This window comes from Astatotilapia calliptera, chromosome 23 (assembly GCF_900246225.1).
Source record: "Astatotilapia calliptera chromosome 23, fAstCal1.2, whole genome shotgun sequence".
Classification (NCBI taxonomy): Eukaryota; Metazoa; Chordata; class Actinopteri; order Cichliformes; family Cichlidae; genus Astatotilapia; species Astatotilapia calliptera.
In genome coordinates, this window is record NC_039323.1 from 33,380,545 (window position 1) to 33,405,488 (window position 24,944).

The 24,944-nt window shown below is 39.2% G+C and overlaps 2 protein-coding genes across 3 annotated transcripts in view; one reads left to right on the forward strand and one right to left on the reverse strand.

Annotated features, from left to right (window-relative positions):
- Window positions 1-953: 953 nt before the first annotated feature.
- The window catches only part of LOC113016987 (gamma-aminobutyric acid receptor subunit alpha-5-like), a 47,103-nt gene continuing 23,112 nt past the window's right edge, over window positions 954-24,944 (reverse strand). The window contains exons 7-10 of the mRNA XM_026160236.1: window positions 21,458-21,601; window positions 11,647-11,799; window positions 11,171-11,382; window positions 954-7,369 (exon numbers count right to left, since the gene is read on the reverse strand). Coding sequence (XP_026016021.1) covers window positions 7,070-7,369; window positions 11,171-11,382; window positions 11,647-11,799; window positions 21,458-21,601 — 809 coding nt within the window. The 3' untranslated portion in view covers window positions 954-7,069. The remainder of the gene's footprint in view (window positions 7,370-11,170; window positions 11,383-11,646; window positions 11,800-21,457; window positions 21,602-24,944) is intronic.
- The window catches only part of LOC113016986 (gamma-aminobutyric acid receptor subunit beta-3-like), a 91,247-nt gene continuing 79,185 nt past the window's right edge, over window positions 12,883-24,944 (forward strand). For both annotated transcript variants that reach the window (XM_026160232.1, XM_026160233.1), the window contains exon 1: window positions 12,883-13,541. In XM_026160232.1, the coding sequence (XP_026016017.1) occupies window positions 13,393-13,541 (149 nt within the window). In that variant the 5' untranslated portion in view covers window positions 12,883-13,392. The remainder of the gene's footprint in view (window positions 13,542-24,944) is intronic.

The window sequence follows — 24,944 nt, forward strand, 5'->3', positions numbered from 1 at the left end:
TCTGGTCAAATGAAATGTACTTGATCAGTTTATACAGAGCACAATCTTTTTTCTGGTGTAAACATAAAAAGGTTGTTTTTTTAAATGATGTAAGTTTTGTCCAAAAGGCAAATTTGCTTGACAGTTCCTCGTTATTACTTAAATTTAGACGGGCAAAACAGTCTCCACCTTGTAGGTGGATGACACCACCTGTTGTTGATATGTGCAGGACTGATAACAAGTGATAAAAGCTATTGCCTAGGCTGATAACTGTCTGTTGCAAAAGACCGACTGATCATTAGGAAAACCATTTCCCAAAGATTTTATCTCAGATGAAATATGTCATCATTACACACAGCAATCCATTTGGCTTACTGTGTGTAAGGCTGTATGGGAAAACAATGACGTGCGCCCTAATAAATGAAGGTTATTCAGTGCATGAAACTGAAAAGCTGAGGGGTTAACATAAAGGTGTGTACTGCTCCGCTAATAGAGCAGTACAAGCTGACTTTTGCTTAGCAGGTCCCATTTAATTAAGCTATAAAGAGTTTATTTGTCAAACTAAAACCTCTGACAGCTTCATTAACTGGGAAAATATAAACACATGTCATCATCTACCATATCATTATGAAAACAATACCACAGCATATCATATGCCACTGAAACACAGTGACAATGGGCCTCTGTATGCCCTCTTAGATACTAGGCAGATCAAACTAAAAAAAAATGGAAAAGAAAACGTTTTCTGATGAATTTCACATTATATCAAATTAAAGCAAATTTGCATTACTTGTAAAAATAATGTTTCTAAGTGACCCAAATTGCATTAAGTAGTTCATCAAAGCATTTAATATCAATAGACAATCAAACATGATTCAGACATACCAGTGTCAGATTTCCTTTTATATGTGCAGCTTTAATCAGGATTCAACAAAGCAACATTTGAGCTACAGTAGTGTTTGCAATGTACTATATAGCATCTTTGCTAATCCTTTTTATTTGATCATTATCAGTATAATACACAAAACAAATACAGTACATAAAACAAAGAATGAGTGACACAAATACGTTTTTAAGCCCAGCTACAATGGCTTTGCTGCATTTTTGCAAAATTAAGCAAAAGTCTGTTTGATGGGTTCTTCGTAAATATTCTTGTAAAAAGTTCTTGAAAAAAAAAAAACATGAGCAACTTTATGCATTTTATTGGTCACCTTTAGCCTTACTTGAACAGGCAACTGTTGCTATCGTAGCTCCGCAAGTGTCCTTTAAACCAGCTGCTGGATGTGCAATAAATTCCCCAGCCAAGAGTTCAAAGCGTCAGTCAGCTTCACTGCCCATGAGCTAGCTTGGGATAAAGGGCATATAATCAACCCTAAGTTTGTTCCTAACATGCATCAGCCACAGCTGTCCAGACAACACACTGAGAAAAACAAGTGTTTGTCATGAGGGCTGGGCCAGTCAGGGCTTAAATTGGACAGAAGCCCTTTGCTGTAAGGGGCTTCCCTGAATGGGTGAAAGCAACTTAAGCAGAACTAAATCCCTTATTCTAACAGATGTATGGCAGATGAGTCTGTCACAGTGGCTGAAGGAAGGCGGGTGGGGTTGTTTCTTGGCCAGAAAGAGAGATAGTTAAATGGATGGGTGCATTGGTTTACGCCAAGAAAGATGTGCACAGACATGAGGAAGTCTACCAGGTTTCAGCACTATGGGGATCCTCTGACCTGACAGCTCACGTGAATGAGCTGATATACGTGAGTTACTTGTCTTCTTTCAGCCCCTAGCATATTAACATAATATTAGCTTTGCCGAATTTTTGGAAATGACAGAATTACAATGTGGGTAGTATTAAATATATGATGTCCTATAGTTAATATGATTGAGTTTTCTACAGCAGAAAAAATAAAATCCTATATTTGTCTGTTTGCCAAATATTGTCAACGTTCTATATGTAGCTAATATGTAGCTATCAAGTACAGTATGCTAACACCGACAGAGCTAAAAGGTTGATGCTAATAAGTGTAATATTAATAGGCAGATAAATCATGTTAGTTGTATTAATTTAGCTGGCTAGCATTAAAAACCTATTATGATATTAGCATTGTTTTATTCAGATGATTAATAATATGGTATAATATGCTTATACATAGATTTATTAATTCATTCTTCAATTCATTAATTTTTCAGAAGGTCACTGTTTGCTATTTGCCTATCACTGTTTTACATGCAGTAAAATGCTAATGCCAGCATGCTACTAATAGTAGAAATTGATAAAAAGATGACAAATATTATCAAACATAACACATAAATGCTGAGTATAACAAAGGCCACTTTACATATATGTTATTTTAGCTTGTTATCAGTCAGAAATATTTATTAAATTACTGAGAACATCAGAGGATTTATAATGTATTGAATTTAAGTGTTCATCCATCTGTCTGCCTACTATTATTCTACATGCAGCTAAATGCTAATATCCACATGCTAACAACGATGACGCCAATATGCTGGCATTTAGCAGCGGGTACAGATATTTATAATCTGGTATAACATCATGTAAGCTGTATTTGTTTAGCCTGTAAACAGTCAAAATAATTTCTTTTTGAAAATTTTTGAACTTTCATGTTATTTTTAGTTTATAGACTGGAGGATTATTTTTATTTTTTCCATATATTACCCACCAGCCACAGTAATTTTGATCTGATGACAGCACTAGAAAAAGTCAGAGGATCACCAAAGTTATTGTAAATTTTCCATGAATATTACCATATTAGCCAAATTTATGGACAAGCTAATAGTTGTAGAGATACACTATTTGCACAAACGTACTGGGCTACCTACAGGAGCTGCGCTGCATGGAAACCTATTGCACGAAGCTCCTGCTATACAGTTTTTTGTGCTGATGGTAATGTTGGAGGAGGTTCAGAACTCTGCACTTCAGCAGAGTGTTGATTACACTTATGCACTATATGCCCCAGCTCTTGGCAACCTCACTCTCTAACTTTACGTGGCCTGCCAGTTGGTGTCTCAGTTGCTGTGGTCCCTAAAAACTTCCACTTTTGCAAAAATGCCACTTACAGCTTACTGAGGAATTTCTGAAAGGTACAAAAAATTAGATGAAGGGACTTGCTGCAATGTCTCATTCTATTACAGTAGCACTCTTAAATTAGTGATCTCTTTAGAAAGACCCATTCTTTCCCAAATAAAAGCACAAAAGAGTACAGGCCTAGATTCTTTAGATTTTACACAGCTGAAGCAATGGGACTGAAAATACAAGCATTCAAAGAATAACAGGTGAGACCCAGTACCTTTGTCCATACAGTGAACTTCTGTCAGACTGAAGCTGCTGTCCACAGAAAAAATAATGAAGGCTATATGTGTTTGTCAGGGACATTATCAGTGACTTTTTACAGTAATAGTTCCTTTGGTTATATGTTAGAAAACAAGGCTTAAATAAAGCTCAATAAAAACAACTGTTTAGTTTAAAAAACACACTTGTTGAAGAACTCAACTACTGCAGACCTAATCAGAAATACACAGACAGAAAGTGTGTACTGTTACTTGATAATGTGTCAGATACAAACAGGAAGTCGAGGAACAGACAGATTACAGATTGGTGGGGGGGAGATGTCTCGTCTGTATCCTGTACTTGGCTGCCATTGCACTGAAACTGAAACATTGTCTGATCTGACAGAAAGCTGGATCTTAGATTTCCATAAATGACAGCTTCATCAGTTAAACAGCACGAAAATACCACAGCATATCCTGGCACACAAAGTCAAAATAAAATCACTTAAGTCCACCTTAAGTACACAATGCAAAGCAGATAGCAGCTTATGTCACCCTTATTTACATGGTTTCTTACCAAGCCAGTGTATAAATATCTGCTTAGCGGCCTAAAGTTTTTGAGGACAATGTTCCCAGCAGCAGGTGAGAGAGGTTGGTGTTCAAAATCCATATGATAGATATGAACAACTGATATTTCTGTTGGGAGCATGGGGTCCTCTTATTCCTGAGTTTGTCTCACCACAAACCAACACATGCTGTGCAACAGGTAGGCTTGAGCTGTAATGACAAAATGTGTGCTCGTCACTTTAATTAAGTCACTGTAGATATAAAATACAAATCAGTCCAAAGATCACGTTTGATCAGCTCTTCTACAAGCCACAAGAACGAAACAAACTCACACATGTACACAGAAGAAAAAAGATATTGAAGACAATAACATCATTAACATCAACATTGGGCTTTTTTTTTCTACTAAGGGCTTCAGAACACAAATGTGACAATCTGTCTTTTTGTTTACGTTGAAAACGAAAAAGGCTATTTACATGATTCTCTCATGACACTCGGCCTTATTTCCCCAAATTCTTTGCAGCTTAAAGGCCTCGTCGAACCAAGCTTTCAAAACAGAGAAACATTCTGAGAAAAAAAACCAATGCAGTCCAGTGACATTGGATTAGCTCGCGGAGGTGAAGTAAATTAATGCAAATCAGGGTGCAATTTTGATAAACTTGAGCCCATCGATTGAACCCAATAGTAAGTAATTCTGAGAGGACAGAGCTCTGCTGTGTTGCTCACTTTTGTGGACCGTTATGAGTCAGTTCATGGTACAATCAATCTTTGGTCACCTGTTAGCTGCTGAGCTGTTGAATTTCTGTCTCCTGTTGCTGATATATGCGTGAGGTTTTCTTTCTAGTATAGCTCTGCTGGAATCCAGAAACATGACACAATAATCATCTTTTTCCCCCCCAGCACTTCACTTTCACAAACACACTGTAGACTGGAGTTAACATTTTCCAACAGCCTCAGAAGATGCTTAAATGACCCAGAATACTTTGACTTTGTGCAAAGCATGAACTGAGCTCTGCAGGTTCTGCAGGTAATCTACTAAAAAGGTCAATGATTAGTCTTGCGTCAGAAACTGTCGTCTTAAAGGCTGACGCAGCCCAAGACTGCTTTATTACTTTACTACAACCAGCTCTGCCTTATAAACCTAAAATATTTGTTTAACAGCCCATGTGCAGGATGTGTCGCACAACACAAAACATTATTAACTGTCAAATCCCAACCGACTTGCAAACCCAGGACGGTACTGTGACCGTGCAATGTGTTGTTTTGCATAAGGGTCTGCAGGTATTTATTAAAGTCAAAAGAAAGAATCTGACTCACAGCCACCTGCACAATCCTGATATTTAGGAACACCTCCAACACCTTCGTCACAGTTAAAGTGACATTTTGACAAACATTACAGTTTTTCTTAAAATACTTTTGGGACAGAACTTAAAAAGTAGACAAAATGTATGAAGTCGATTTGTGATGTTACAGAGCTCAATGTGTATTTTTTGAGTTTGTTTATTTTTTGAGCTCTCTGCTATTTTCACTATGACCCGCTGCCTATTTGATGAAACACGATGAAAAAACCTACAAACAGCTCTGCACACTGCAAAAAAACTAACCTTGCTACCAGCTATACAGCCATGGCTTGTATACATCTTGTAATTCTCTCCTTGCCCCCGATGCTCTGCGGCATGTTCTGCTTTGTTATATCAAAATACACTAAATATGTGGGGCTTGGCTCGAACTGTTCAGCGTGAGCAGCTGACAGGGCAGATCCAAAGATTTGTCACAGCCATATACCCGAACCAATTACATGCTCATTCTGATAACGTCTCCCCTTGGCATTCCACATAAATTAATGCTCCTTGCGACAACTATCGCATCCAGGTGCAATATAAGGCATGCTCTTTTCGGTGTTAAATAACGGCACAGTGTGGAGCAAATTACCTGTCGCAAGCCTTAGAAAACCACATTCATATGATTACGTTACATACTTTCCTCCCCACATTTGGAAATGGAACACTTACAAATACATAGCAGCTGTGTCAGTGCCTTACAAAATTGTCACAGTACTCATTTAGTAAATTTCACCAGCAGTTTTTAAAAAAACCAAAACAGGGTTATGAACTGTACATGAGTCTGGTTTTCTCTGTGGACACATTAGCAGGGTGCGTGTCTGGACATCTCTGAACGACAGTCCCAAAACTGTCCACATCGCTGTCCTGATTTGTATGTGACTTGCTCTCCATTTGGTATCTCAACTGTGCATATTGGTTTCCCAACTGAGTGACCCAGGCTCAAAATTCTGTTAAATCACATATATCCAATCCTTAATTTGTGCTAACACATCTGCCACAGCCGTCCAGTCACCCTCGTGTAAGTAGGCCAGAAAAAAACCCCACTTTTTTCAAACATTCTTGCTGGCCCTAAATGATGACTTTTTAATTCAAAACTTCTTTTCCTCTCACATTTTACTTTGAGACTCTTACTGCCAGTGCTTTTGGGAAACCAGGCCTGCAGCAACAGTTCTTGAATCTTCAAGTAAAGATGTACAACAAGAGACACAAGCACCCTCTGCGTTAGGCAGAGGAAAAGAATTGGCAAGATTTTTTTTTTTTTTTTTAAAAAGGAGACATAAAACGACATTATTAATGCACTTGCAGCATCAATCTCGAGAGATGCGTCTTTCTCATAGCGCGGAATTAGGTACATTTTAAAATCATGTTTTAAAATTCAAATGCGAGTTAGATTGCAGAGTTTATGAGCCCAGTGCAGTAAGAACATGAAGCATTAAATTACTTTGTTAAATTCTACAGGTAGTAGTGACCAAGTGTGCTCCCATAGTTTAAGCAATGACTGACATATACATGGTCGGTGTTCAAGACAAAGAGGAGTCCATGTTCCCTTTTTGGGGGTGAGAATCATGCAAACTGCAGCAGAACAGATGAGAAAGAAGCAAAGCACCCTCTCTCCTGTTAATGCAGTCTTAAAATGCAGTTTTTTAGGCCATGAAAAATAGGAAAGGGAATCGTGAAGCCTTGCATCCATTCAAAGTGCTTGATCTAAATAGGTGAGTATAGTTTTTGTTCTTTGTTTTCACATTTGTTTAGTCTGGAGGGAGAGATGTAGCAATGGCTGCTTTCATTATGGATCACCCCTCTTCTATTAGGCTCAACCTTCCCTTCTCCCTGACACAAACTGCCCCCCCCCCCCCCCCCACGCCCCTGAAAAAAAGGAACAATAAGAAGAGCGATTACGTTGAGATGACAACTCCTTTCGACAACGGTTCTCTGTTGAGGTACGTGGCCCAGTAGACGAGGTTGAAGGTTCCGAAGAGGACAGGGAACACTATCCGCGACATCTTGTCGATCTTGCTGACACTGTTGTAGGTCTTCTTGGGGTCCATCGTCTTGGTCTCAGCAGAACGCAGGTGTACCGACGTCGTGTTGGAGATGGTGGAGATGGACGTGTCCTTGGTGAGGTTGGGGGTGTAGTTGACACCTGCCGAGCACACGTTGTTGGGCTTCTTGGACAGAACCATCGGGTCTCGTTTCTATGGCAGGACAGAGCACGTTGAGTAGAATGTTAGTTACAAGCCTCATTTTGCTCTACTGTTACAGTTTTTTTTTCTGGCTTGAGAAGAATCTGTGTTTTTCGTTCTGTCTGGAGTGATTAGTGACCTTACTGAGGTGAAATATTTCTGGCAGAACATTCTGGTAAAATGTGGGCTGCTGAGTTATTGAATTTCAATCAGTTAGCAGCATGATTTCCACTGGTGTTCTGTCAGTTTGAGTTTTATTTATGATGACTGCACTGTGCATAAATGTTTTAGTGCAGCTGTTAACAGATGCCTGGCGGTTGTCCTAGACATCACTGGGATTACTAAACCAAGCAGAATTTATAGTAATCCATGCTGTGAAGTGACTTTCAACATCCTGATGACTCACAGTGCATTTATGTACTTAACTGTTTTTTTCAACACTTATACTGAAGTTCACTTGCTTCAGTGCCACGTAAATGCAACACTGCTCTAATATCTGTTTGCTAACTGTGTAGCTAAAGGCAGAAAATGATTAGTTTGGCATGAAGGCCTTGACACACCGGATGTGATTTTGCTGGACAAAACTGCGGCATTTATTTTTTTGAACCAAGCTTGCTTTTTCTGATCCAAAAGCAGAAATCTGACCAATCAGATTATGTTTGGCACACCAGTACGGTACATACAATCAGCTCTCTGTAATTATTTCTTTGCCTCCTCAGATGTGGTCTCAACTCTGCCAACAACAGCTCAAACTACTCCGCTGTCATCCCGAGATATGTATGAAAGTGGTCGTCATACAGCTTCAACTCCTGGATCAAACCATGAAATTCTTCCTGGTGTTGCCTGATGAGAATTAGAGGAACCCAGAATCTCAGTTTCTTCCTTTTCTTGTTCAGAAACATCAGGAACAGCTTATCATTGCTTTATAATGATTTAATTTTTTTCACAGTGCATGTGAAATGTGATCTGCCTGTTTATACAATACACAACGAGTTTGGATCCGAAGAACTGGGAATTTCACTTTGGTGTTTTTGCAGTGTGTTCGGTGTGTAATGACCTTAAGACTGTTTAAAACCCTATAGTACCACAGAGTAAGTAGTACTGTTTCTCAGATAAGCCTAGAGGCCTAGAGTAGAGTCACTGAATTTCTTCTGGATTTTTTTTATGGTATGATCTGACAAATAATCAAATAAATAACTGTGCTTCAGTTTTTTTGTCAGTGAAATTGTGTGGGCTCAAATTGTGGTCATAAATATTTTGTACTTGTAAATCAGTTTTGTACTTGTAAATTAGGATTCGTATGTGTAAAAAGAATGTGTGTGTGTGTGTGTGTGTGTGTGTGTGTGTGTGTGTGTGTGTGTGTGTGTGTGTGTGTGTGTGTGTGTGTGTGTGTGTGTGTGTGTGTGAAACAGATTTGTATGTGTAAAAAGAATTTGTGTGTGTGTGGACTTAGCCAAAAAATACGTGTGAAACTCTGCACTCAAGTTTTAAGTACAAGTACGATTCGATAGAAGCTAGGTCCCCTAACTTTCAGTAGCTGTTGAAAGGATAAAGTTTTGGTATATCAGTGGTTAGAAATACTTTAGGATTCGTTTAACACAAAGTCGGGGCTGACCCGGGATCATGGCTGTGAGTCACAGTGCGCAGCATAAAGGTACTTTCACATCGGACGCAGCATGTGCTGCTAATGCTAACTGCTAACTAAAAGCCAAGGATCCAGAATTTGTTGCGCTGGCTGCTGAGCTCTGTGGGTTTTTGCAGCAGCTCTACCTGTGCTAGATGCACCTGCTCCTTGTTGTTTCTATCTCTGACTTTATGTCCTCTACAAGAGATTCTGTTTTTTTTGCTGGTTCTTCAAATATTCAATAAAAAGATGTGTGCTCATTCATAATGAAGAAAGCTTTGTAACTATCCCCACTAGTGAAGACTGTCATTTCCACAATAAGGTTAGATAACCATTTGCACCAGTCAGATAACAAAACATAACACAACAATATTGTTATTTCACATAATCAATCATTTGCAACACTTCCTTTGTTTCTTGTGGAATATGATACAAACCGGATTCCAAAAAAGTTGGGACACTAAACAAATTGTGAATAAAAACTGAATGCAACGATGTGGAGATGGCAAATGTCAATATTTTATTCAGAATAGAACATAAATCACAGAACAAAAGTTGAAACTGAGAAAATTTATCATTTTAAGGTTAAAATATGTTGATTCAAAATGTCATGGTGTCAACAAATCCCAAAAAAGTTGGGACAAGGCCATTTTCACCACTGTGTGGCATCTCCCCTTCTTCTTACAACACTCAACAGATGTCTGGGGACTGAGGAGACCAGTTTCTCAAGTTTAGAAATAGGAATGCTCTCCCATTCTTGTCTAATACAGGCCTCTAACTGTTCAATCGTCTTGGGCCTTCTTTGTCGCACCTTCCTCTTTATGATGCGCCAAATGTTCTCTATAGGTGAAAGATCTGGACTGCAGACTGGCCATTTCAGTACCCGGATCCTTCTCCTACGCAGCCATGATGTTGTGATTGATGCAGAATGTAGTCTGGCATTATCTTGTTGAAAAATGCAGGGTCTCCCTGAAAGAGATGACGTCTGGATGGGAGCATATGTTGTTCTAGAACTTGAATATATTTTTCTGCATTGACGGTGCCTTTCCAGACATGCAAGCTGCCCATGCCACACGCACTCATGCAACCCCATACCATCAGAGATGCAGGCTTCTGAACTGAGCGTTGATAACAACTTGGGTTGTCCTAGACCTCTTTGGTCCGGATGACATGGCATCCCACATTTCCAAAAAGAACTTCGAATCGTGACTCGTCTGACAACAGAACAGTCTTCCATTTGCCACACTCCATTTTAAATTATCCCTGGCCCAGTGAAAACGCCTGAGCTTGTGGATCTTGCTTAGATATGGCTTCTTCTTTGCACTGTAGAGTTTCAGCTGGAAATGGCGGATGGCACGGTGGATTGTGTTCACTGACAATGGTTTCTGGAAGTATTCCTGAGCCCATTCTGTGATTTCCTTTACAGTAGCATTCTTGTTTGTGGTGCAGTGTCGTTTAAGGGCCCGGAGATCACGGGCATCCAGTATGGGTTTACGCCCTTGACCCTTACGCACAGAGATTGTTCCAGATTCTCTGAATCTTTGGATGATGTTATGCACAGTTGATGATGATAACTCCAAAGTCTTTGCAATTTTTTGGTGGGTAACACCTTTCTGATATTGCTCCACTATCTTTCTGCGCAACATTGTGGGAATTGGTGATCCTCTACCCATCTTGGCTTCTGAGAGACACTGCCACTCTGAGAAGCTCTTTTTATGCCCAATCATGTTGCCAATTAACCTAATTAGTGTTAATTGGTCTTCCAGCTCTTCGTTATGCTCAAATTTACTTTTTCCAGCCTCTTATTGCTACTTGTCCCAACTTTTTTGGGATTTGTTGACACCATGTAATTTTGAATCAACATATTTTTCCTTTGAAATGATACATTTTCTCGGATTAAACTTTTGATCTGTCATCTACGTTCTATTCTGAATAAAATATTGACATTTGCCATCTCCACATCATTGCATTCAATTTTTATTCACAATTTGTTTAGTGTCCCAACTTTTTTGCAATCTGGTTTGTAATAACTTAGCTGATGTCTCAAATACACTGCCGCACTTGTAGGCCCTGCAACCAACTGCTAATATTTCATAACCACAGGTCATAGCCAAGTTTGCGATTTTGGTATTTCTGGATGATCTGAGGATAAACTCTTAAATGTGTATCAAAGTACCCACAAATTGTACCTTAGGGTGTTGTGCTTCCATAGCCTTCTTGCCATCCCAAGCCCAGCTCCTCTTGGTGAAGTAGTTCACTGTTGCGAACTCAATGAGGGCAGAAAAGACAAAAGCATAGCAGACGGCAATGAACCAGTCCATGGCTGTAGCATAGGCCACTTTGGGGAGCGAGTTCCTCGCACTGATGCTAAGGGTGGTCATGGTCAGCACAGTGGTCACCCCTGGGTGCAAACAAAGTTAGACATGACGATTTTAAATTTAGTTTTTATGAGCCAGCTGGAAACAAATGACAGACTGGCCTCACTCAGTGAAGGTGGGCACTTTAATAACTCCTAACTGTCAGCTTGTGCAGTGCTGCTGCTCAGTGAGCGACTGTTATTATTCTCCCTGGTATGAATGCGCATGATGGAAATATTACCCAGTTAAATAAGAAGTTTTTTTACTTTTTTTTTTTTAAGGATTAGTACGTAAGCAGCTTCACTCACCAAAAACAGTTCTGGCAGGAACTGACTCTCTGTTCAGCCAAAATGACACCTGGGACAGGATTACAGTCATGAAACATGGCATATACGTCTGGATGACAAAATATCCAATCTTCCTCTTCAGGAAGAAATGGGCCATCATCACTGTATACTGTCCTGAGGGGAAAGAAGCAAATAAAAAGGATATAAGGTTAGATAAGGACAACAAACTACAGCGTCCTAATAACAGAAATATCTACTTAAAGATGCACTTTGAGAATAGAGGAATTATTAATGTGCGACTTGACCTCCTTACTGAACAAAAGATGTTTAGTCTACCGCATTGGGCATGTCTTTATTTTAGAACAAACTACCAGCTGTGTGATCAAAAAAACAAGTAAACTGGCTGCAATGGTGCTTAGTCACTGGATAAAAGGAATGAAAAGTGTCATTTGAGAAGCTCCCCTTCTTTCCACTATTCTACCATTAGACTAATGAAATAATCAGAGGTGTTGGAGACTGGTGAAAATGTGTAAAGAGAACATTTCAGTTAAACATAACAGCAAAATGAACCTGACTTCAGGTCTGTTATTAAAAGGAAAAATTAGCGTAAGTGGTGTTAATTACTGTGAGAACACGAGAATAGATTATTATGCAGTTAATGTCTGGGTTCAACAATGGGCCATGACAGTGGGAGGTAAAAAGTGTGTTGAGAGGTGGGAAGTGGGAGGACAGAATACTCTGCTAAACAACAGAAGATTGCATTTGAGGGTTTTAAATAAAAATCTCCATTGCCAGCAGCAGTTTGTGACTGCAGGTGCTGGTAAACTATGAAAAACCTAATGACTGTATTCCATACACTGGGGCACACGTACACAAGCCGCTCTCTCTCTCCCTCACAAACACACACACACACACACGCACGCACGCACGCACGCACGCACGCACGCACGCACGCACGCACGCACGCACACACACACACACACACACACAAACAGAGTAATACATGAGGCTTTCTCCAGGCACAATCGGATTTTTGAACCTCCCTAATCCCTGGTTACAATCTGCATCCTGCCATCAGTGAGCGCAAAGAGAGGGAGTTAAAAAGCAGGGGGGGGGGGGGGTTGAGGGGGGTGCTGAGGCTTCCTGTCTTGGGATCCATTGCTGAGCTCCAAACCCCGCCCCTTTCCACCCTGCCAATCCAGGCTCTAACACACGTAGACACAGTCAAACACACATGAAGGATGATCTCTAGCTGTTGACACACACCTCAGCGCACGCTCTAAGCCACGGAGACGGACACTCATTGCTTCTAATCACTGGTGGGATGGAGGGGGGATAGCCGTGTAGATATATCTGCATACCTCTTTTTTTCTTTTTATGTTGTTTTTCTTTCTTTTTATTTTTCTGGTACCTCCAACGCTCTTCATGGAACTGACTGGCTTGGGGAGGACAGAAAAAGCAATTCAGAAAGCGCGCTGAACTCATCAGCTGACATCAGCTTAAAACCGGGGGAAATTTCTCTATTTTGCAGCTGCCCTGTGTTGAGGACGAACGGCCACTACGCACACTTATCAACGTCACTGTCACTGCCATGCCTCGATCTGGAGTTCCCCAGCATGCTTAGTTCTCTCTTCTACCTAATCGCTCGGGCCTTCTGATGCCTTCATGACTCCAGGCCACCTGGTTCACAACTACCCAGTCCACTTCTACACCTGCTGGAATCATCCAGACACATCCCTTGCAAAGGGTTACCTTTGCACTTGATGCATGGATCCTGAAAGGACCGGGGGCAAAGGAAAGAGGAAGACCATGCTCCTCTGGTGGATTTTACTTTTCTCCCAAGGATCTGTATTTCACAGTGTTTGTGGGGAACTCCCTTTTGTGTCAAGCAACAATGCAGCCATGCTGGTAAACTGGTGAGTTGGAGGGAAACTGTTTTGCCCTGTTTTGCCAAAGCTGTGTGCACAGCATTTAAAATGATTTATTATTCTCTGAAAAATGTCCTTCTAGATCATTTAACTTCTTAACACCCGGTAAGTCAGTGTCAATGCATCAAGTGTCAGGGTTAGACATAATGGGAGGGGTAGTGGTAGTGTTTTTATAGTACCTTAAAAGAAAAGTATTAAGATACAAACTAAAAAAAACTGTTCATTAGATATTTGCTAGACATTAAGGCTAACACCAAGCCCATTCCTAACCCTAAATGGGTTACTGGTGACCAGATGGGTCTTCAGAGGTTCACAGGATATGGCGTTTTGTCCCAACACTGACGTCGCAAAGGTTCCTGACAAGCCCTGAGGTCCCTGCAAACTGTAGACGTAACTGTTGCTAGAGTAAGCCTTATCTGCTTTTAGAGTCAGGGAGTTATTTAAGGAAAGTATCTGAGACGGAAGAAGCCGTGACCCTAAAGATGTCAGGTCTTTAAAGAAAAACTCCCTCACTTATCTCCACTTTCACATCCTCAAGGGGGAGTGCCTCAGATTAGTGTTGTAATTAAAGTCAAACACCATCCAGCATCTGACACACAAAGCGTCATGAATACTGTTCATTAGCTACTTTTAGCTAGTCCCGTATTCACAAGGGGTCACAACATGTAGCGCCACACACTTGCTTTCGCAGATCTGTACACCAGATATCCTTCCTGACACAACCGAGAGACGTGTTTCCTCTCAGACTCAAACCAGGAATATCTGGCTTGCTAGGCAAATGTATAAGCCACTGTATTATGGAGCCACTCATTATCAATGTTCATTGTCAAGAAATAGCTAATATTACTAAATGTAACTGCTTAGCAACCACCAGGTGGTCCCATCTGGAGTTATGGTTAGAGATCAAATTTGTTAAAGTTTTTTCTTGTCTGGAAAGGCCCAGTTGAAAAGCTTTTCACTGAAAAACTGTAATGCCAAAGTGTATTCTTCTCTGAAAGTGTGTCCTTTTGCTTGTGGCTAAAAAACCCCCCAAACCGTAACCCTAGGTGGACATGGCAAACGAGGTTAATCTTAAATCTCAAACTGTATCCCTGCATACAGTTAGACATAAAGGTTTTGACAGATGCAATGTTACAGGTTAGGACTGCATCTATAAAATTATTTGTTAACAAGACTGAAATGTTTTCCTCCACTATTACTCTACATACTAACATGTTGGACTAAAGCCATTCAGTTGAGGCGATCAGATTTACTTGTATTACTGTGGTCTTCAAACTTTTAGGACCATGTAACAGAACAACTGCTATATATATTTAAGAAAAGAAAATTTCAGAAAGTAGAACCTCTAATTCCCATCTGTCACTGCACCCTCGGTAACACCTGTTCACTGCATTCAATATTTCATTTAACACAATAGGGAAAAGTGCAAGATCAAAAACCAGAGCTCAGATCTGGCACATCTTAGAGTGTCATATTTGGTCTGTCAAAGTTATTAGTGAGAGAGTCAAAGATATAAACAGTAAATTAACCTTCTGGGCTGAATGTGACCCCAGAGCTCAAGCTCATCAGCAATCTCCACCACTGATTTGGGCAGTTTCCAGACAGAAGCTTTGAGCTGCATGAATGATTTACCGCCTTTGGTCCTGGAGATAAATGGAATTCTCGGATAATGTTTAGCTTTTTGTGGTAGCAGGCACGACACCAGATGGTGGCTCGATGATTTGGGTAATATCATTAGTACTATCAAATACAACATATGAACATAAATACTGTATCATAGTTATTATACTTAGAGTATATATTGTTTATATCTGATCAGCCATATGAGAAGGAATCGGTTGGATTAATTTATCTCCAAAGGGTTGGATGATGCGACATTCTTACAACTTCATTTGACAAGAAATTTAGATACTGTGCTATTTTGGTTTGCTCTGACTTTTTGCACACCCATGTGCACAGCCACATGGTCTACATCCAGCCTCAGCCCTCTATATGTTAAGTTGGGGGCTGGGTGGCTATATTTTAGAACAATTTTTGTGCAAGTACAAGTGATTTGTTTATATTTGTTCAAAAACTCAAATCACTTACACCTGCTTTAGGGTTTTCTGGGTGGTGTTAGTGGCAGAAATATGCAACTAAGCAAACAAAAAATGATCCAAATGGAGATGCTTTAAACAAATTTTAATAGTTTGAAGTAGACCATTTACTAATTTTTGAAAATCACATAATTTAGCATGTGGCTAAACCTACACTAAACTCTAAGTCAAAAACAGGTTGCTAGCGACCTGGTGGATATTAACAGGTTAAGCACATAACTCAGTAATTGGCCCTAAATGTAAACACAGGTTTGTAAAGATCAGTGAAACAGCTTCCATGTACAGTGGATGAATTTCTCACCATTTTTTTCCTTTTACTGTAACTACATTACTGTGTCTTTAAACCAGGTTTCTAGAATCAACTACACCGTAAAAAAAAAAAAAAATCCTAAAAAAAACAGTAATATTCTGGCAGCTGGGGCGCCAAAATAATAACAGAAAATAACAGAAAATAACTTTCTCATGAAAATACAGTTATTTTCAGTAATGACAATACAGTTTGTTGCCCTAATTTTACATGGGATTTTGCCTTTTTCAAGTGCTTTTAAACATTAAATTAGGTACATTTTAATGTGATCAACCAATGAAATTACCTATAAACAAGGTCAATGAATGCGGCAATATGAATAATAATACTTAAATGTACAGAAATATACAGTTAACAGTTGGTTTAAATAATAATAATGCATTGCATTCATATAGCGCTTTTTGAGACCCTCAAAGTGCTTTACAATTCCACTTCATAATTCCCCTCTGGCCATCACCAGTAGGTGGTAGGTGAAGTGTCTTGCCCAAGGACACAACGAGTGTCCGAGCCGGGGATCGAACCGGCAATCTTCTGATTACAAGGCGAACTGCCAACTCTTGAGCCACAATTGCCCTAAATAACAATAATAATAATTATTATTTGATGTAAAAAAAGTTAAGAATCATTTTATTTTTTCCATAGCATTACATTTGAATTAAACAGTTCAATCTTTCAAATAACGGACAAATATTTGTGAAATTATGATACATTTGTGAATGTATTTTAACAATCTAAATATGCATATGTACAGACAGATACATTTAAAAAACAAGAAAATTATGTTTTATTACATTTACAGTGATTTTACGTTGATTTACATTTGAAATGTAAAATCACAACCTATTTATGTGTATTTAATGATATTCTAGAAGAACAGTACAAAACTGTAAAATATACAGTAACATACTTTTATATTACATTTTTTTTACAGTGTAGTCAACTAAATGCTTTTCAGTGCAGCAGTTAGAAACTAGACTTATGTAACTCTTGGCTTCTTGCAAAAGTATTCACATTTGCAAGAAGCCACCATTTAACCTCTTCACATCCACCTGTCATAGGGTTAGAGCTGGGTTTGTTTTAACCAAATGCTAAGCTGTTGAAATTTTAAGATCTTACCTTTCAAATTAAGTGTCATCTACACTTTTGGGCTAAAATTGACCCTCAACCTAGTAGATCCTAGAAATAAACATGCAGTTACTCTGTGAGCTACTAGCTTCTACCATTAACTAGCACATTAATTAACATGTCAAACCATTCAGTGTTATAACCTACTAGCCAGGCAGTCATCAGTCCTTTAACCAACAAGAGCTTTAGCCTTTCACTTAAACCATTGAGTCACCAAGCAAATATTTAAAGAGCTGTGGTACGCAAATAAAAAAGGAGGGGAAATCCACACTTTTAATAACGGTTCTACTAGATACTAGAGGAAAGTGTATTACAGTTTGGTTTTACATAAGAGTATTAAGCAGATGACTTTCAACACCCACACCACACCCTACCAGCCCCACGTGTCAAAGTGAGGCCGTCCAATCCCAGGCCACACACAAACACACACACTTTTTTTTTTACTCTAGCTTGGCAAAGACCTAAATTGTTATTATCATGATTATTTTTTCACTTAAATCGTTTCCTGTATAATCACCTTAAAGTAAAATGTCTCCTGTAAAAGCAACCCGGTTTAACGCTTCACCTTAAAGCCTAAAAACTTTAAAGTCCTAACCCCCACAATAAAGAAGTAACTTCTGGTCCTCCAGCTTATTGTCACAATGACCCTGCTGTGTGACTGTCACAGTGACGACATTTGATACAAAGATAAATATACAAATGCACACACCAGCAAACACACAGACACACCCAGCCAATCCCTCACTGAGCTGTGATGTCATCTTCTTATGCAAAAGCTGATGGGTGGTTGGATGGGGGATTAACCCTAGGACTCAGGTCTCTCTCGATTTGTGTATGTGTGCATGTGCGCGCATGCTTCTATGTGTGTGCGTGTGTGCAGGGATAAGTGTTGTTTGACAGGGCTGTCCGAGCCTGTAGACAGCTGGTTGTGAGAGGGATAGGCTACTCTGCACTAGCCTCCACTCATTGACTCTTAACTACTGATAATGTTTCCCACATTTCCTCTCCACCTCGCAGCACATCCATTTCTCCCTACAGTGTTTATCTTCCCTAATCTAGAATTAGTTACATCACCTTAACTAATTCGTACCGTGCAACATAATTCACCTCAGTGCTAATGAAAAATACACAATGCAATGCTTGCACTATGTTCTGATTGAGGTTTCTTTATTTAATGAAAAATAATAAATAATTAACAATTTTTTAAAAATTTTATAACTTAAAAAAAGTTTTGAACAGTGGCACAGTTTTCATAATGTTTGTACACAACACAACATATTTGAAGTTGAACAATCAATGTTAAATTAACCCAAAGTTGAATTTAACCTCTTAAATCCAGATGTTAAGGGGTTAAGAAAAAATATAGATTTGACTAATGAACTAATTACATTCTTATGTACCGTCCCTTTTTTAGAGAATTAAATGTAGTGCAATAATTTAATATAATCGTAATAAAATCTTTTTTAAACTTTGTCAGTGATCCTTTGATGATGACTTCCTGAAGTCTGGAATCCGTGGCCAATCAGCAGAGAAAAGGTTTCCCGCCGAGGCTTTTACTGTAGCAGTGTTTAGTTGCTGCCTGCACAATAGTCCACCTTTTTTTTATATTTTTCAAAATCTCCTGGGTTACTTTTGTCAGCATGGTCTGGCTCATTGTTCATCTGTTCGCTGAGATGACATCCAGTTAACTTGACTGCAAGTCGCTCAGTGTGTACACACACTGCTCAGTACACTTTTGTGTTGTCAAATCACCAACAAACACCTGTGACCTAGTGTCATAGGAAGCTATGTGTACCCCTGCATCAAATTGTCTCTACTTTATTCAGATTATGAGTCATTTTAGATCTTTTTTCCTTTTGTTTCTTCCCAGCTCTGCTGTATTTTCATCTGTCCAGCAAGCTAGCGTGGCTAGCTAAACATAAATGTTTTGCATCTTGCAATCAATGCAGTGACTTCCACACTTGGTGCATCCTGTGGGGGTTTTTTTGTCTTTCCCGTGGAAATGATCTTGCCAACATCCACCACTTTTGTCTTTTATGGATTTAAGGACCTGTTTCTGTTGACAAGCTCTCCAATGCTTTCTTTTTTTCTCAGCAAGAGCCGAACTGCTGATTTGACAAGTTTCTGCTCCCTTTCAGATATGTTTGTTTTCCAGTCTAAGGATAGAATATTCTCTTTGCCTTAAGAGGTCCTTCAACCTTTGCTTCAGTTCACAGAAACAACTTCCAAATGCAAATGCCACACTTGGAATCATCTCTGGACCTTTAACCTGCTTAACTTGTGAAAAAATACAGAAATAAGCCAGAGTCAACTCCCCAATAATATTTTAGCTCCAGAAAATAGGGCAGTTTGTATATAAATACAGCTGATGCAATATTTTTGTCCGAATCCTTAAATTAAAGCTAAACGTCGGCATTTCAGTTGCATCTGTCTCATTAAATCTGCTCTGATGGTAAACAAATATGCTGACAAAGGTCTCTACACCTGTAAAAAAGAGCTAACTCAGAATTATTACTTAAATAACAGATGGTACAAGTAGTTTATAACATCATATGGTTTTAATTGTTTTTGTACAGTAGTTGAGGTTTATGGACGAAGAGTGAATCCCGATAAATAAAAAACAACTAACACAAATAGAAACAGATGGGTCATCAATGAACTCATTTTAAATGGTATGTTTGGGCTCTTTGTAAAAAGATGCTTTTCAAACACAAAGTGTTTGAAAATGCCAAATGTTACATCACGTACACTCGTACACTCGTACACTGTGTTTTAAGGAAACTAGACAAGTGTAGGACAAAAGAAGATGAACAGGACATGAATACCATCTTAATGTCCTCACAGAATCAACATGGAAATTGGCCCATTTGCTGTTTGCCAGTGTCAAGGATAGCCTCAAGCCATTTTTGAGGAAAAGAAGGGCCAAACTTTACAAAAACTGGACCCAAAATTATTTCAACGTGTCTTATGCTGTGATGAATCCAAGCAAATTTAAAGGTTTCAGTTGAACTTGTCATTATTATGTGTAATCAACATAATAGTGTAAGTGTAAGTGCCTACAGTCATAAAACACACCGGACAAAAAAGCCTGAACAAAAAGCAGCCACTTGCTCCAAAGCAAGCAAGTGATATTGGGGATCTTCTCAATGATAGAATGATGAGCGCAGCAAAGTATTGTCAGATTTTCATCGACCAAACAATACATTTAAAAAACATCTGATTGGCAACAGCTTTAATAAACACACAATGGAACATGATCGGTGATGGATTGGCCTCCCCAGAGCCCCTATCTTAACATTAAGCAGAGTGGCGTCATGACAGAGAACAAACCAAAAACAGCCAACATCCAAAGATAAGCTTTGAATGTTCTTCAAGAGACCTATTCCTGAAGACTACATAAAGAAAGCTAGCTTAAAATAGTTCAGGCTATGTTGAAGAATAAAGGCGCTCATACCAAATATTTGACATTTTCAACTTGTTGTTTTATGCATACTCTGTTTTTGCCTTATTCTGTATTTTCATTTATGTTTGCTAATATTTCAGTAAATCACTCTACTTATTTTTCCATTTTCCTGCCAAAAGATAAATTTTATAGGTTGTTCAAAACAACCTAGTTCATAGGTACAGTTTTGATGCCACTGAATATTTACAGTTTTGTTGTGATGCTAGCTGAAGCGATGAAGCTAACATTAGCTTGCCATTGTATCACCACAGTTATGATGAAGAAATAAAGTTCCCATATTAAATGTGGACATGTAGACAATGTTGTAATACTATGTTTGTATGAATACAATCTTCCACTAATAACCAGTACTCGAGTTAGAAACAGTAACTGCTAGCTTGTTGCGTAGCTAAACTGCATTAACACCAGCAACATATGTAAGTATCCTTACATGCCTACACAAATGGGCTAAACTAAGTTAAACTAAACTATTGGTTAAACTAAGCTTTACAAAACTCCTGTAATTTGTAGCATGATCAAGTAAGCAGTATTGGATTTGTTGTGTGTGTTAATAATTAGAAAATTATTGAATATTTCTATCCTTATTAATGAGTGGTGTAGTGTTTGTCCCATTGACAGCTTGTATTTGTGTTCAACGGTAATAGTTAAGTCATCCTATTTTTGTTTTTATTGTACTATGTATCCTATACAGTAACTGTCTACTGGGGCTCCAGTTCTTATATTGCTGTGTTACCTAATCTCTATTTTTTCCCCTAATATCACAAAATATTCCATCATTTAGGATTAAGTATATTACTTTTATCTCTGCCACAACTTATTTCACTAATCCATCCATTCTTAATACTTTGCTACTAGCAATAGAAGCACACTGCTGTTAATATTATTACTACAGAGTTATTAAAATAGCACATACCCCTGCTTGTGTGTATATCCTCTGTGTTAGCACTTTGTCCAACAAGATGATACTGATTGAGTCTGGAGCCATCCTCTGCCACCACCACAGATTCTTTAGCTCCCTCAGTCCAAGTGTAGACGACTTCTGACACAGGATAGGCATCTGAGAGACAGACAGGAAAGATTATTCTGATTTAAGTGTTTTGCTCTTAATATGATGACATTCAAAGTGGAAGTGAAACCCTGTTTGTTTACAGCAGAGTAGATTATTAACATATTAGAGTGAGTTACAACCCTGTCATCACTCATTATGTGTAGCTCCCCGTGTGTGGAGCTGATGCAGAGCCTCTCTAGCACTTTTTGATTAGACTGCAGGCTTGAGGCCAAGAGCAGAATTTGTCTAGTATGTCTGTAAAATGTGTGTGTGTGCGTGTGTGCTGGAGGGGGGGATTTTTTTAGTCTATTTTTGTTTAAACCACACTTCTGGGTCAGGGGTGAGCTTCCCTGTCAGCAGCCGGACCCAGACGGAGTCAGATTAACCAAAATGTGTTGCATCACACTTGTGATGAAAACAGAGAGAAAACCGTGTAACATCTCTGGCTATTACACTGATTCATGTTGAATACTGCAGCATAGCTGAACATTGATCTATCATGGCCCTCTTTTAACACCCCCCCCCCCCCCCACCCCAAAAAAAAAAAACCCCACAAAACAAAAAAAACTAACAACAACTTTGAGGAGGAGAAAATGGTGAAAGGAAAAGAGAGAAAACAAAAACTTAATCATGGTCATGTCAAGATTTGGAAAAGATTGGCGAATACTATGGAAAGCATTTGAGAAGCAGAAAGTTTAAGGTGGGAGACAAGGAGAGGAATTATCTGCAGAGAGGAAAAATAATGAGGGAGGAGGGCCCAATTACACTAGACACCTTCATTTTGCATTTATTCTTTACTTTTGATGCTTTCCAAAGGCTGCATATTTCATACTGGGGACAGAAAACAGTGATTAGTTCTTTGGCAGTGATAAACAACTTTTAAAGAGGCGTGCACGGTGAAATTGGTGCAGCCAAGTGTTGTTCCCTCATCAAGAGATTTCTGGAGGCATGAAAAAGACAATTATGCACATTAAATCTATTAATACAACACAAGAAGAGCTGAAATTCCATTAAAACAACTTATTATGCTGACTATCACAAACACAACTGAAAGCCTGGGTTGTTCTTGCGTAACAGTAGGCCGGCAGATCACATCTTGACCTGAGTATTTCCATTCTAGGTGTTCACTTGGCAGATGGGTAGTGCTCCAGACTGTATGTAGTGTTTAAAATTGGGCATGGTCAGGCCAAAGGCCGAGACCTTTAATTGGAGGGTAGTTAGATTGCGATAAGGGATTACTGGTGAATTTCATTAGGCAGAGGAAAAGCTAAACACTTTGGCAGGAAACACAGTGCACCTCTGCCAACTTCTAAACACTTTACGCTTAACGCTTTGCTGCTCTTTCCTTATGGGTGAAGCAAAAGCAGCTACAGCTCAGTCGGAGTCATAAATTACTGCAGTTCCACACACTCTAAGTGCAGCTGTCTGAATTATTAAAGAAAGTAAAAGCAGACAATTTCAAAAGGCAAAGTGTGTTTTCCCTTACAAGTTACTGACAAATCAATATTCAGTAGGGCATACACGTCAAATAAAAGCAATACTTGCCGCATACTGTAGTAACTGAGCATTTAAAGGTTGAGGAGCATGTTAATTCCATCAATTATGTTACTTAAGTTTATTTCTGGTGAAAACTAGTTGAAAATTCTCTGTAGCTGGATGCACAGGCTAGGCAGATATTAGCAGCTCAGGCGTGGTGAGTTATCATACATGTAGGCTTTCTGTCTCATAAAGAGCTCCTTTATGGTTGTTTTAAAAAGATACTTGAATTGTTATGGAGTTAGCTAGCTAGATGTTTAACCTATTGGTTCTCACTGTCAGCTAGCCCATTTGTGCTGTCGTTGACTGTTTCAGCTATCACCTGCAGTACATATAAGGTATATAAGCAATACTATGCAAGAGCCTTGAGCAACCCGTTGTTCTGCATATTTAGCTAAGGAAATGGGAAATAGGTGCAGCAATTTCTTGAAATGTACAGTATACAGCTTATAAGGTCTAAACAAGTTTGAAAGTCCACAGCTGACATCACCACCTTTATTCTTCAATATAGCCTAAAGTTCCTTAGACAAGATTTCTTGTAATTTCTTCAGGTAGTCTTCAGAAATAGTTCTCCAGGCTTCTCTGCTGCCTTTTCTTCTGTACTCTGTCATGACGATTTCTGGGGAGGCCAATCCATCCTGATAGTGTTGTATTGTGTGTTCATCTATCCAATTATGCTGTTACTGCATTGACAGTGTGTTTGCGATCATTGTCATGCTGAAAACTGAAGCTGCTGCCAAACAGAAGCTTTCCAGGTGGTATAGCATGGTGGATCAAAATCTGATGGAACTGTTCTGTTCGCAATTGCATCAATTTTGGAAACATCCCCAACACCACTGCCTGAAATACAGCTCCAAACCATGAAAGAGACTCCACCATGTTTTACAGATGATTGTAGACATGCACTGAGGTTAACTCTATCCTGTCAGAGTATAGCATCAAGTCAGTTAAACTTATGGGGATAAAGATCTGGTCAGTTAAGAGGGAGAGGGGGGGTGTTAATCAGTTTAAATTGCTTTGGTGTTAATGAAATGAACCACTGGTGCACCAAAGCGGCAACAATGACACAACCCCCAAACAGGAATGATTTTACAGCTCGAGGCTACTGGCATTTTTTCCCTCCTCCTTCTTTCTGACTGTTCACTAGTTTTTGATTTGACTAGGGTCGCTTTCTCTATTGGTAGCATGAGATGATACCTGGACCCTACAGAGGTTGCACAGGTAGACAGGAAAGAACAATCCTAGTCATGAACGACCTTCACCATCAAACGACCACCCAATTACCTACTTTTTCTAAACATGAACGTTCCTCTCTGGCATTGTAGCCACCAAGCTGAGTAGGCACATGAGCCAACACATACAGTGGGGCAAAAAAGTATTTAGTCAGCCACCGATTGTGCAAGTTCCCCCACCTAAAATGATGACAGAGGTCAGTAATTTGCACCAGAGGTACACTTCAACTGTGAGAGACAGAATGTGAAAAAAAAATCCATGAATCCACATGGTAGGATTTGCAAAGAATTTATTCGTAAATCAGGGTGGAAAATAAGTATTTGGTCAATAACAAAAATACAACTCAATACTTTGTAACATAACCTTTGTTGGCAATAACAGAGGTCAAACGTTTACTATAGGTCTTTACCAGGTTTGCACACACAGTATCTGGTATTTTGGCCCATTCCTCCATGCAGATCTTCTCGAGAGCAGTGATGTTTTGGGGCTGTCGCCGAGCAACACGGACTTTCAACTCCCGCCACAGATTTTCTATGGGGTTGAGGTCTGGAGACTGGCTAGGCCACTCCAGGACTTTCAAATG